Source organism: Xiphophorus couchianus, chromosome 21 (assembly GCF_001444195.1).
Source record: "Xiphophorus couchianus chromosome 21, X_couchianus-1.0, whole genome shotgun sequence".
In the NCBI taxonomy this organism is placed as follows: Eukaryota; Metazoa; Chordata; class Actinopteri; order Cyprinodontiformes; family Poeciliidae; genus Xiphophorus; species Xiphophorus couchianus.
In genome coordinates, this window is record NC_040248.1 from 22,275,272 (window position 1) to 22,286,840 (window position 11,569).

Below are 11,569 nucleotides of genomic sequence, written 5' to 3' on the forward strand. Positions count from 1 at the left end.
GGGTTTACATACAGACCACTAAGTGCACTGCAACCTGAGCTTTGTTTTTGTGGCTAAAAGATGATTTCTGATAACATTTACCACAAGGAAGAGAAGACATCCTTCAGATGGTAGAGGCAGTAGAAAAACATGTTTGGGATGTTAAATTGCTGTCAAGCCGATTGAATTGTTTTTTCTATATAGGCCAAGCAGTATGTCTTATTTCTGTCGTGAATCCTGGACACAACGGCGATAAAAAGTCAGCATAGAACAATCTCTACAGCCACAGCCAAATAGTCATCACTCTCCTCACAAATCATTTTCTTTTTTTCTTTTATGAAGGATGCTTTCTTTTTCCAGTAGTTAGTGATTCACAGCAAGGGAAGATTTAGGTTTTTAATTTTACCAACATATTTTCTTCTGACTGGAAGCAACCTGAAGGTTTTCCAGCTGCCAGAGGGCAAAGGTTCTGATGGAGAATCTGACGAAGAAACTGCTGACGGAGAAACTACTTAGGCAGCTAAAGATTATGGTGCTGGCAAAGAGATTTTCCAAAGAAATTTGGTTTGGAGCACACCACTAAAACATGAGACATCAGAATACCAGACACATGTGTGAACCTTGCAGAAATAACAAGAAGGGTTCAATGCCAATGAAGATTTTTTTATTATTATTCTTGAGAAGGTTGTAAAAAATATTTAACAGGCTGTTTTTAGTTAAATACTTTGAAAAACTGACATGTCCTTACATTGTTCCTACAGTTCCACTTTTCATATTTTCACATGTTGATACTGAAAAATACTTTAAAATATTTGGTTAAATTATTTATCTTACTAGCATTGTCATTTTTTGAACAAATCTTAGAAGTAAAACTTAATTTAGCTGTAAAATCTGAGGGCTTCCTACAGCAATCATGTTACTGCTCTTAGTTCCCCTCTAGAATCCATTATTACTTTCATTTAATCTGACGTCATATTTGATTTATACAGGTACGTCTGCATTTCAACCTCCAGCTGGTTTTTTATGTGCATGTGTGCAGGACTCTGTATTTTTCCTGCTGCAGGAGCATCATGAGATCATTAGTTCAACTTCACTTTATTACGAATTCGCCTAACTGTGCTAGCAACACCATTGTGGTGAGTCACACAGATTGTGGAAAAGCCTTTTAATCACTGAATCAGACATGACGATATACAGCACAACCTATAGGCAAATAGGTGGGCAATCCTGGTCCTCGAGGGCCGGTGTCCTGCAACTCTTAGATGTCTCCCTGATCCAACACACTTGAATCCAATAGTTGAATCACCTCCTAACTGCAGTCAAGTTCTCCAGAGTCCTGCTAATGACCTCATTATTTGACTCAGGTGTGTTGAAGTAGAGATAGTTGCCCACCACTGCGGAGAGCCTGTGTTTAGAGTTTTGCTGCCCCCTGCTGCTCATAGTTAGCTGTTACAATCTAGAATATGAAAATTAAAGTGTGTAATGGTGTTTGATATTTGAATAAAAATGGAGTTCTATCTCCTGTTCCTTGAACTAGCACAAATGGTAAAAAAACTGACATATAAAACTTTTAGTTCAACCCAAGTGTTTCAAATATGAAGACATACAGACCAACATATGACAGACATGAAGGCAGAATCAGGAATAATTCATCTACGAGCACTAAAAACTGTGTGATGATAAGTAAACAATATGATATTTCAGAAACAATCCAGCATGGACCCAATATGAATAATGCCATAGAGTTGAATGAACATGGATCCCAGCGTTGTGGGATGAAGCAATCAGAAGTTCTAATGTACACAATCACGATAAACTAGTTTTATTATGCTAGCGGTGTCCAAGAACTCTCTTTCAGTTCATCATTCTATGACATATGTAATTGCAATGGAATTACATATTTACCTACTTTGCAGTTATCATAGTCTATAAAAGGTGATAGATTGAATGTGGATCCTCAATGATGAACTCAAAATGTGACTTTACATCTCAGTCTAACAGAGGGGTGATTCATTTGGGGCTTTACTGTAGATGTGGTTTCTCTCTCTGTCAGCCACATAAATCAGCCATTGCAGAATTTTTTTTCCATTGCAGCAGACTTTTTTGTTGAATGTATATAAAGTGAATTTAAGTAGTGCGTTTTGGGGGAAACGTGTAGGTTTATGAACCTTGTTGTGAGTGGACCTGAGTCGTCTCATTCCTCCATCAGTGGCTTCTGACTGAGCCGTCATCCAGTCTGTCACTCTGTGTCTGCCTCTTCATCTCATTCTCTCTCGCCATTAATTATTTGTGTTAATCTTTGTCAATATTGGGCCCAATACAGAATAAATACAGATGCATTAGATCAATGCATCTTTAAAAAGAACAGGATTTGAAAATTCTTTTTTTTTTCTTTCTTTTTTTTTTTTTCTTCTTTTTTGAGCGATATTGTTAGATACCAGACTTGCAGTGCGATGGTTCTGCATTGTATTCTAATCAACAACAATCTACTTCAGCGTACAGTCATATGTTATGTTGACTGAAACATAACGACTAATCATATTTGACACTTTAGAAGTGTAGATGTTTTACACATTCACTATCGCCGAGGAGCTGCTGTCAATCACAATTAGATTCACTTCCTGTTTCTTACAGTAATAGAAGTAGCTGAGTTGCACTCTGAGCTGCAGGATGTGGGTGGAGGTCCGGACACACATGGAGGATCATGGGACTGCTAAAGGTCACTGCTGGTCAGTTCCTCTCCCCACTGTCCTCGGTTTTCTCTTATTGGAGGCAAGATGGAATCATGACCTTTTCAATCTCTCTCTGTCTCTCTCACCCCCCCCCCCCACCACCACACTCACACACACACAGAGAATGAAGACATGGAGTGGTTAAATAGTATAACCAGTCACACACACAGAAGAAGGACACATATGAGTGTGTGAAACTCAGGCAGGCAGCAGCTGGAACAAAGCTTAACATGCAGAATGATGCAGAGCTTAAACAGACTAACTGGTGAGGTATGTCTGAGGAGTTCTGTGAACTAGAACTTATCAGAAGATTCTGTGAAGAGTCCGGTTGACTAATTTAAGACCAAAATATATTTATTATTCTCTTTTGACTGCGTCCTGCACAAAACTCCCAGCTCCAACCTCAGGGTGAGTAAAAGCATAGAGGAACCTCCAGGTGAGCCTGGAGCACCCGGCCCCAAAGAGAAAATCAGAGCTTCTAGTTTTCCCTAAAGAAAGTAAAAGGTGCTTTGGGACATCCAGGATCCTGCAGAGCTCCAATGTCTGAGGTGATCCCTTTTCACAAGAGGACAGTTGTCATATTTTGAACAAATATAATCAATTAGGTGTTTACTTTTCCAAGACAAGGCCTTCTTTGGTACATTACAACTTTCTGAGCCTGGCCATTGCCTTCCTGTGCAATTTCTCTCCTAAAACGTTCTCGCTTTCTCCCTTCGACTCGGATTGTCTCCAATTGCCAATCAACAAACAGAAGGAGCAGTTGTGAACGATGACGTAGATTTTCGGCGTTGTACTTGAATTGTGCTCTACCTGTAGTTTTAGTGATGGCAGAGAAGGAAGGGAATGAAGCCATGCAGTCCGCATTGGCCACGCCTCCAAATATTTAATTACAGTAACAGTCGCATCTTCGGCTCAACGCTTCTTTCTTCTCAGTGGAGGATTGTTGTTCACAATGCAGGCAACTCCCGGTGAGCCTGTGTTAGTGTGGAACTAACACATTACATAAGTCACAGGCAAACATTAGTGACTGGATAAAATTTAGAACCTCAACAACAATCATTTCCAGGAAACAATCCTTTCTCAACAGACCCTCCACAGCAAAGTGTAGTACAAGGGTCTATAAATGAAAATAAAAAAATGTGGGAGAGAGAATTGAAAGAGTTATGTTTTAATTGTTTTTAATGATGTTTCATGTGCACATATACCTATGCTATATAGCCTGGATGATTTCAGATTTGTACATTTTTATAACGGAGAGATAAATGATAAATGAATTCAGCAAGTCAAAAACAATTTCGACTTGCTGTTGCTGTTGTTGTGTATTTTGAAAGACAAGAATTGGTATTGAGAAATCAGAAGGTTACAAAATCCGCAACCAGATATTGGTCAATCTCATGGTTAACTGTATGACACAAGAAATGGTGGTTTTAGCCCTCTGATGTCCTCTTAACAGTCTCACCAGAAGCATTTGTTATTGTAAATTTATCACTAATTCAGTGCTTTTTCAGTTAGTTTCTTAGCTACAGGCTCATCACTGACATTTATCCCCAGTAGTCTGCTTACCTCTGAGCAGGTGAACCATTAGTACAATCATTTCCTTGTAAGGAGCTGTGTTGACAGACTCTGCTGTTTTCATCATTTTTGTACATACAGTACAACTGAAACCAGATATTTACTTACACTCAAAACTCATCTAGAACATTTTTTAGAAATAATTTTATAACTTTGACATACAGTTCAAAAGACATTTATCCCTGATGCTGACCGAAACGTATGTAAGACTGTGAATTCAAGGAAAGTCACAATAAAAATTCTGAAAAATGTTTTGGCCAAATTTTCTGGCATGTAAAAAATAAAAATAATTTTAGTAATTCCAGCTGATCTAAAAACACAGAAAGTTTGAGCTGACTTAACTTCAGACAGTGAGTACAAAAAGGTGTGTCTTTTTATTCAGTACATGTAAATATCAGATTTCATCTGTATACAACAAAAACTGACGAACTTCCTCTAGTTTGGTAACTTGTTACTGAGGGTTTAAGTTATCAGACACATCCAGAATTTGAAGGTTCTCAGCTCTTCAAGCCGTAAGTCAACTACCAACATTTATGTTTTTTTAAATAATTTAATATTTTCCTATAAGTATGGCACTGGACGTCTAACTCTTTGTTTTTATTTGTGGCTGATTTTAGGTAAAGATAGAAATGTTACCAAACATTACTAATGGAAGTCAAGAGGTTACACCGTGCAGCAGAGACGGCGACAACAGGCTGGGAGCTCAGCTGTCCATCCTTTACTACTTCATGTTCATCTTCAGTCTGCTTGGCAACGGGCTTGTTCTGTTCATCATCTACCGGTGAGTCGAAGTAAAACAGAAACAAAGCTGATCAAATCAAATTAACGAGTCTAAAGAACACAGAATAATAATGGAACTAGAATCAATTCATCCAACAACTGAAAAACAATCCAGCACCTGACATAATGAATATGTTTGACACATTTTGCCTAGAAGTTGGAGATTTCAAGTTGAACTTGAAATGTCAGCAATGGTTGTGACATGAAGTGAATTGAGAAAAAGGTCCAGAGTCTGACATTTGCAAGACTTTCACAGATTTATTCCTGTAGGGAGACTGGCTGCACTTTTAAGAAATACATTAGCAGAATACTAGCAGACGAGACGTAATGAATTACATCTGAGTCTTAATGTAAAAAGGGAAAACACGGCCCAGAAAGATAAAATAGTTTGTTTTCAGAAAAATGTACATTTTCAAGATGGGTCACGTGAGCAGGTCTTTGAAGTGAACGGATCCTGAAGATTTGTCTCAAAGAGCCAGAAGTCCCATCACTAGTGTAGTGATGAAGTCGTACCTACATTTTTATATCCGGACAAATCAGACCAAATCTGCCAAAAAGCTACTTATAAATAATGTTTCTCTTTCTCTGTCTGTCATCCCAGCTTCGAGAGGCTGATCACTGTGACCAACATCTTGCTGCTGAACCTGGTGGCGTCCTCCCTCATCTTCATGAGCAGCCTTCCCTTTGTGGCCGTCTACATGCAGATGTCTGAATGGATTTTTGGCTCAGCTATGTGCAAGATCGTCTTCAGTGCCTACTACCTGGGCTTCTACAGCTCAGTTTTCTTTTTAACTCTGCTGATGTTTGACCAACACCTGGCTGTTGTGTATTCACTGCCTGCTGCTCATGTGAGGAATCGACGTTACGCAGTCATTTCCTGTGTGGTGGTGTGGCTGGTGAGTGGTTTGGCTTGCATCAGGCCGATGCTTTCCCTCAACACTTTCACATATTTAAACAGTTCAATGCATTGTGATTATTATCCCATCGAACTCCCGAATTTGGATGTAGTGGTAACTGCTGGATTTTATATCCAGCTTTTTGTGTTCTTCATCCTCCCTCTGGCTGCTATTATCTACTGCAACGTCAGGATCACAATCACTGTCATATCAACAAGAATAGCTTCTAAATTTAAGACAGTCAGGCTGGTCTTAGTCATCATACTGCTGTGTTTTATCTGCTGTACTCCATTCAGTATTGTTGTAGTGCTTCTGGAACATGAACCCAATAGCTGTGAGGAATCACAGAAACTCGGTTACGCCCTTCAGATCACTCGTAACATGGCGTACTTTTACTTTTGCATCAGTCCTTTCTTCTACACGTTGCTAGGGGCGAAATTCCAAGATCGTGTCAGACTGTTGTTGGTGAAATGTTTCCCACGAATGAAGACAGACATTTCTCTGGCTGAATGCAGCCCAGCTACCCTGCCAACAAAAAATCCAACAAAAGACGAAACCTTGATCAGCAATGAGTAAGTTTTAGGGTCGACCACTGTGTCCCACCAATCAGTAGCTCTATAACAGGAGAGTTTCTGACCAGGTTCCTAAAATTAGAAGCCTGTATGTCAACAGCTCAGCTGCAGTGGACCCAGATCAAATGCAAAAAGCTAATGTAAACAAGAACAAGATGGTGGACAGAAAAAATGCCTAACCACTGTACATCTGTATAATTTCTGTGGTTTTGTTTGCTGTAAAGGTTCAGTAGGTTATGGTCATCTGGTTTTATTTCACTGATTTCAAAGACAAGCTCTAGCTTTCTGGTTGATCTCGAGTGTTATGACATTTATTTTGTAAAGTGCACCAGTCTCCCCAGCAGCAAAACACGATTCTGCCAAGCCTGTACTTTAAAGTTGGGATTATGTTCCCAGGCTTGGAAGCTTGCCTCTTTATTTTCCAAGTATAATGAATGTTATCTCATTATCCTTTCTATTTTAGTTTCATCACTCAATCGTTTTGTTCATTTTCATCTGTTACCTGGTTTATAATGTTACAAGTAAGCCTATCACGACAAGCAATTCAAATTAAAATGAGCTCTGTAATTTTCATTCTGTTGATTAACTTTTTTAGGAGGGACAATTTGTTTACAGAGATTTTGTAATTCATTTTATTTATTTAGTTGTGTGTGTGTTCTTATTTCAGTTTGCTTTTTGTTTCTGGCTGTGCTTCATTTTGGCTATTTAAAACCTCTTCAGTTCCAGTGTTAAGCGTTCTGTACAAAATTAATCCTTAACTGGTCTTGAGAAAGCAAACTTGCATTGTTTTGACATTATCAATATATTATTTAAAAATCGTCAACAATAAGACAGCAATGTTATAGTTTCTTACCATGCTTACCATGATTTATCATACAGCAAAATTTGTTATGGTGACAGGACCAGTTAAAAGTGCTGTCTTCCTTGCAGCGTGGCCTTTCAGCATATGTTGCTACAGATCTTGTATCAGGGTGAAAAAGGTTGTCTTCCTACCAGCTGCAGATTGTTAGGTTAGATTGTGGGGATGATTCATACATTTCACTCCAAAACATGTTAATATCTGAAACACAGACATGCTGGACATTCCCATGCTGTGTTTTACTTCTAGTTACATAGCCTTACATGCAACATTTACACGGATAAACACGGCACCTTCAGGTATCTGGAAATTGCATCTAAAGATGAACCAAACATGTGGTTCTTCAGTAAACTGATAAAAAAGTTTTCCATAATGTTCCAGGAGGAAGAAGTAGGTTTTATTTGTCGCCTTAAAAATGCATCCTCAGGTATGCTTCCATTTAACTCAGATGTTGTAAATTAACTTAATACATAATTAATTTATGTACAATCTCTAATCAGCAAATGGCCATTTCCTTTGGCATGTATATCATTTATGTGGTGCAAATGCATGTGCACCTTACCTGCAGCTGAGTTGGCATCGTCTTGGATCATCTATCTCTGCTGTACAAACCTCACAAAGTCATCAACATAATCAATATAGATGTTTTCCTGACACTGTTTAATTGTTTTAATGCTTGTTTTATGTTATGATGGTGTAAATTGGGAAGCACTCTGGTCAACTGCTGTTTTAAATGTGCTGTACAAATAAATTTGTTCAAAATCCTTTTTGAGTGTTGTAGACGGAGACTTTGTGTACATTTAGAGCAAAATGTTTATTGACTAATTTAAATCTTCCCACAATGAAAAAAGTCAGGAACACAAAGTATTTGTGTTTTGATAACTAGGTTTTTAGCATTATGTCTAATTTCATGGCACAAAGGCCTGTGTTTCATACTTTGAGTAACGTGATGTCCAATCCAGTAATCAATGGTTCTTTCTGCTCCACCCGTATGCTTACACCCGCTACGCACTTTGCCGTCATTCACTCCAAACCAGCCACCAGGCAGCAGCTCCAGGAGGAGAAAGGCTGTTATATTCCATGTATTTCAGCAAGAATGCAATGGGCAAGCTATAACAGGCCTTGTTATGTTGCATTTTTGACATACTATTGGTGATTTGTCTACTACTATCATCAAAGTGGTGGATTAAATTGGTAATGTTCCTCTGAAGGCTGAGGTACTAAATTAGCCTGATGAAAACCAGCCTGTTGTTCTACCCTTTGTTTTGTCCAAAAGGTCTGGACCCTCAGCTATTGAGAAGTGATTGCTTCCTGGAGGAGTGGATTCTGTTGAAGTTTTAATTGTTACCCAATCACTAAAGTTCGGTGGTGTGACGTACTTAACGCTATGAAGCTTACTGGAAATGGACACTACTGTAAATGACAATCCTCCACTCCGAAGAGAGAAGGGCGCAGTCGAACAAGGCGACTGTCAAAGTTAATTCAATATTTAGAATTAACGGACTGAATAGTCTTGTTCATTTCCTTCGCTGGCCTCGTTAAAACTGCAGGCAGACCACGCAGAAAATCAATGTCATCGTTCACAACTTCTGCTTTTCTTTTCTGCTTTACTGGATTTTTATAAAGGTGGATGAACCATTAGGCATCTTCTAAGAATCTTCTAAGAATCCCATTTTCACTGGGAGTTCAAAGTAAATTATGTGACTTGATGAACTTCATGAGAGGTCAAATTAAAATCTGGAATGACAAGATCAGATCCTACAACTAAATTTAACTGAAAATCTTCGGAAGAGGTCTGCAGACAAGAAACGTCTCAAGAGTCTGGATGATTCTGATCATTTTCTAAAGTTCATAGGGCAGACATTTGGTCAAGATGTCGAATAATAACAGAAATGTGTCAAAGAAATACTGAATGCTTGAACTGAAACAGAAGTATTAGTTTAATGCAGAGCACACTTATTCAGCCAGATTATCTGCCTTTATATATATATATATATATATATATATATATATATATATATATATATATATTCTCCCCTTAACAGATCTGTTTGTTGTTTTAGATAAATTTCACTGGATAAAAAATCGTGTTTCAAACACAGGTTTGAAGCCATTTATAATGACCTCATATTTTTTACATCATAAAAAGCTGGAAATATGGCACAGCATCAAGATCCAGCTGTCTTGTTTGTACAGTTTTATGTCTGAATGTATAAATTTTACTAACCACAGCACAAGCATAATGAGGTAATTTATTTAGACCAGCATCTTTATGAGTCCATCTAATTAATGTTGCAGAGCCATCGGGGTAATGAGTGTTTGTTAATTCAGGTCAAAGGTCAGTTCAGTGTCTATGAGTTCGGGTAATATTATGGCTGTACACACAGGGTGGGAACCCCTCTGAACCAAATCACACATGGAGTGATGGATCTGCAACAGAGCTTAGAGACGTCAGGGAGTTTATAGACACCAATCAGAGCTCTGCTCCCCTCTGGTGGTCATAATGAAACATTACAGCTATAACAGTGGATTAGAATAAAAAATGGATATCAGCACGAGAGTACTAGTACATCTAAAAAAATGGTGTATTGCATAAAAGTGCAATATTTTTTGCCATTCATCTCATATAGTGAAATATGTCAGATGTTATATAGAATCATCTCACATATAGAATAATATATTCTAAGCCTGTGTTTCTTGTAGTTTTGAAGATCATGGCTTGCAGAGAGTGAAAAAGCAAAATTCAGTGTGTCAGAAAACTATATATAGGAAAGTTATTAATGGAAACTCACGGTGTCGTGTCTTAATAAGCTGATTAACTGCAAACACCTGCAAGGGTTGCATGGGCCTTTAAACAGTCTCTCACTCTGGGTCAGTCGGCTACACAATCTACTGACTGGACCGATGTAAGAGGGAGTCATCAACATCCTTCACAGGGAAGGGAATTCACAAAAGGTCAATTAGATGGTTGTGGTTGTTCACAGAGTTCTGTATCCAACCATGTTAACAGAAAGTTGAGCTCAAAAGAAGTGGGCCAGGAACAGCTTGGAGAGGACTGTCAAGTGAAATCCATTCCAGAAGAGCCACTGCAAACAGACTCAGCCTGTTCTGAACCAGAGACAATGTCAGAGGCGTCTGATCGGGGCTAAGGATAAAAGGAAGTGGACTGTGACACAAAGGTCCAGAATCACGAAAGAAAATTCTGCATTTCATTTGGAAATCAAAGTTCCAGGGTCTGGCGGCTGATCGCCTTCATGACAAGCTGCATTGAGGCAGCAATTCATGCAAGAGGAGCCCCAGTCAAATATCGAGAGGATAGAAATTTACATATTTGAAATTTGTGCTTAAAGCAAACATTTGTGATGGGTCTAATGTGATATTTAAATTTTCTGAGACACTGAATTTTGAGGTTTCTATACCTGTAAGCAATAATCAGACAAAAAAAAGGTTGAAACATTTTATTCAATGTGTAATGAATCTATACAAAACGACAGTTTAGCCATCTGAAATTTTGCACTTTTACGTGATTTTCACATTTTTTGAGGTGTACCAGTATGATGGAGGAATTTTGAAATAAGACAAACAGAAAATAATGAAACACTCTTAGGCATTCTGATAACATCAGTGACATCGTAGATCAGCTCAGTTTATTCTGTGGACCTGCTGGACTCAGGTTCACTGCAAATACAACCTCCTTCCTCCTCTTTCGGCTCTCAGCTGACAGAAGAGCATTACTCCTGTGGACACCAAAAAGACACGCTCTTGTATAAATAACACGGATCCGGGGCAGTCTGTGTGTGGGCAGACTACACCCTCTGAATCAATGCAACCACCTACAGCTTTGGGAAGATAAATACATAAACCTAAGATTCAAAATGGCTGTCTGTTGAGCTTTCAGACCCCATGGTATTTCAAATGTACCTGTGTCTGAGTTTATTACTGGACTTCTTTTACCTCTTATAGTAGCTTATCCTGGATAAACTAAAGTAAAATGCAAAGGTAAAATATCCACACAATATAATATGCCCAATTTTTTTTTCTAATAAAATCCCTAACTCAGACATGTCAATCAATATTTTACAATTTAGCTACTACAGTATATAAATATTGTTTTTTTTTCTTTCTTTTTTTTTGCACAACAGAAATGGAAACACTTTTTTTTGCACACAAGTCACATGA

At 38.3% G+C, this 11,569-nt stretch overlaps 1 protein-coding gene across 2 annotated transcripts in view; it reads left to right on the forward strand.

Moving 5' to 3' along the window:
- The window catches only part of LOC114136715 (C-C chemokine receptor type 3-like), a 34,368-nt gene extending 26,211 nt beyond the window's left edge, over positions 1–8,157 (forward strand). The window contains exons 3-6 of one of the 2 annotated variants that reach the window (XM_028004917.1): positions 2,614–2,708; positions 2,833–4,795; positions 4,901–5,064; positions 5,665–8,157. In XM_028004917.1, the coding sequence (XP_027860718.1) occupies positions 4,913–5,064; positions 5,665–6,535 (1,023 nt within the window). In that variant the 5' untranslated portion in view covers positions 2,614–2,708; positions 2,833–4,795; positions 4,901–4,912 and the 3' untranslated portion in view covers positions 6,536–8,157. Of the gene's footprint in view, positions 1–2,613; positions 2,709–2,832; positions 5,065–5,664 lie in introns of both variants that reach the window. The other variant, XM_028004916.1, reaches the window with a different exon arrangement.
- The last annotated feature ends 3,412 nt before the right edge of the window (positions 8,158–11,569 follow it).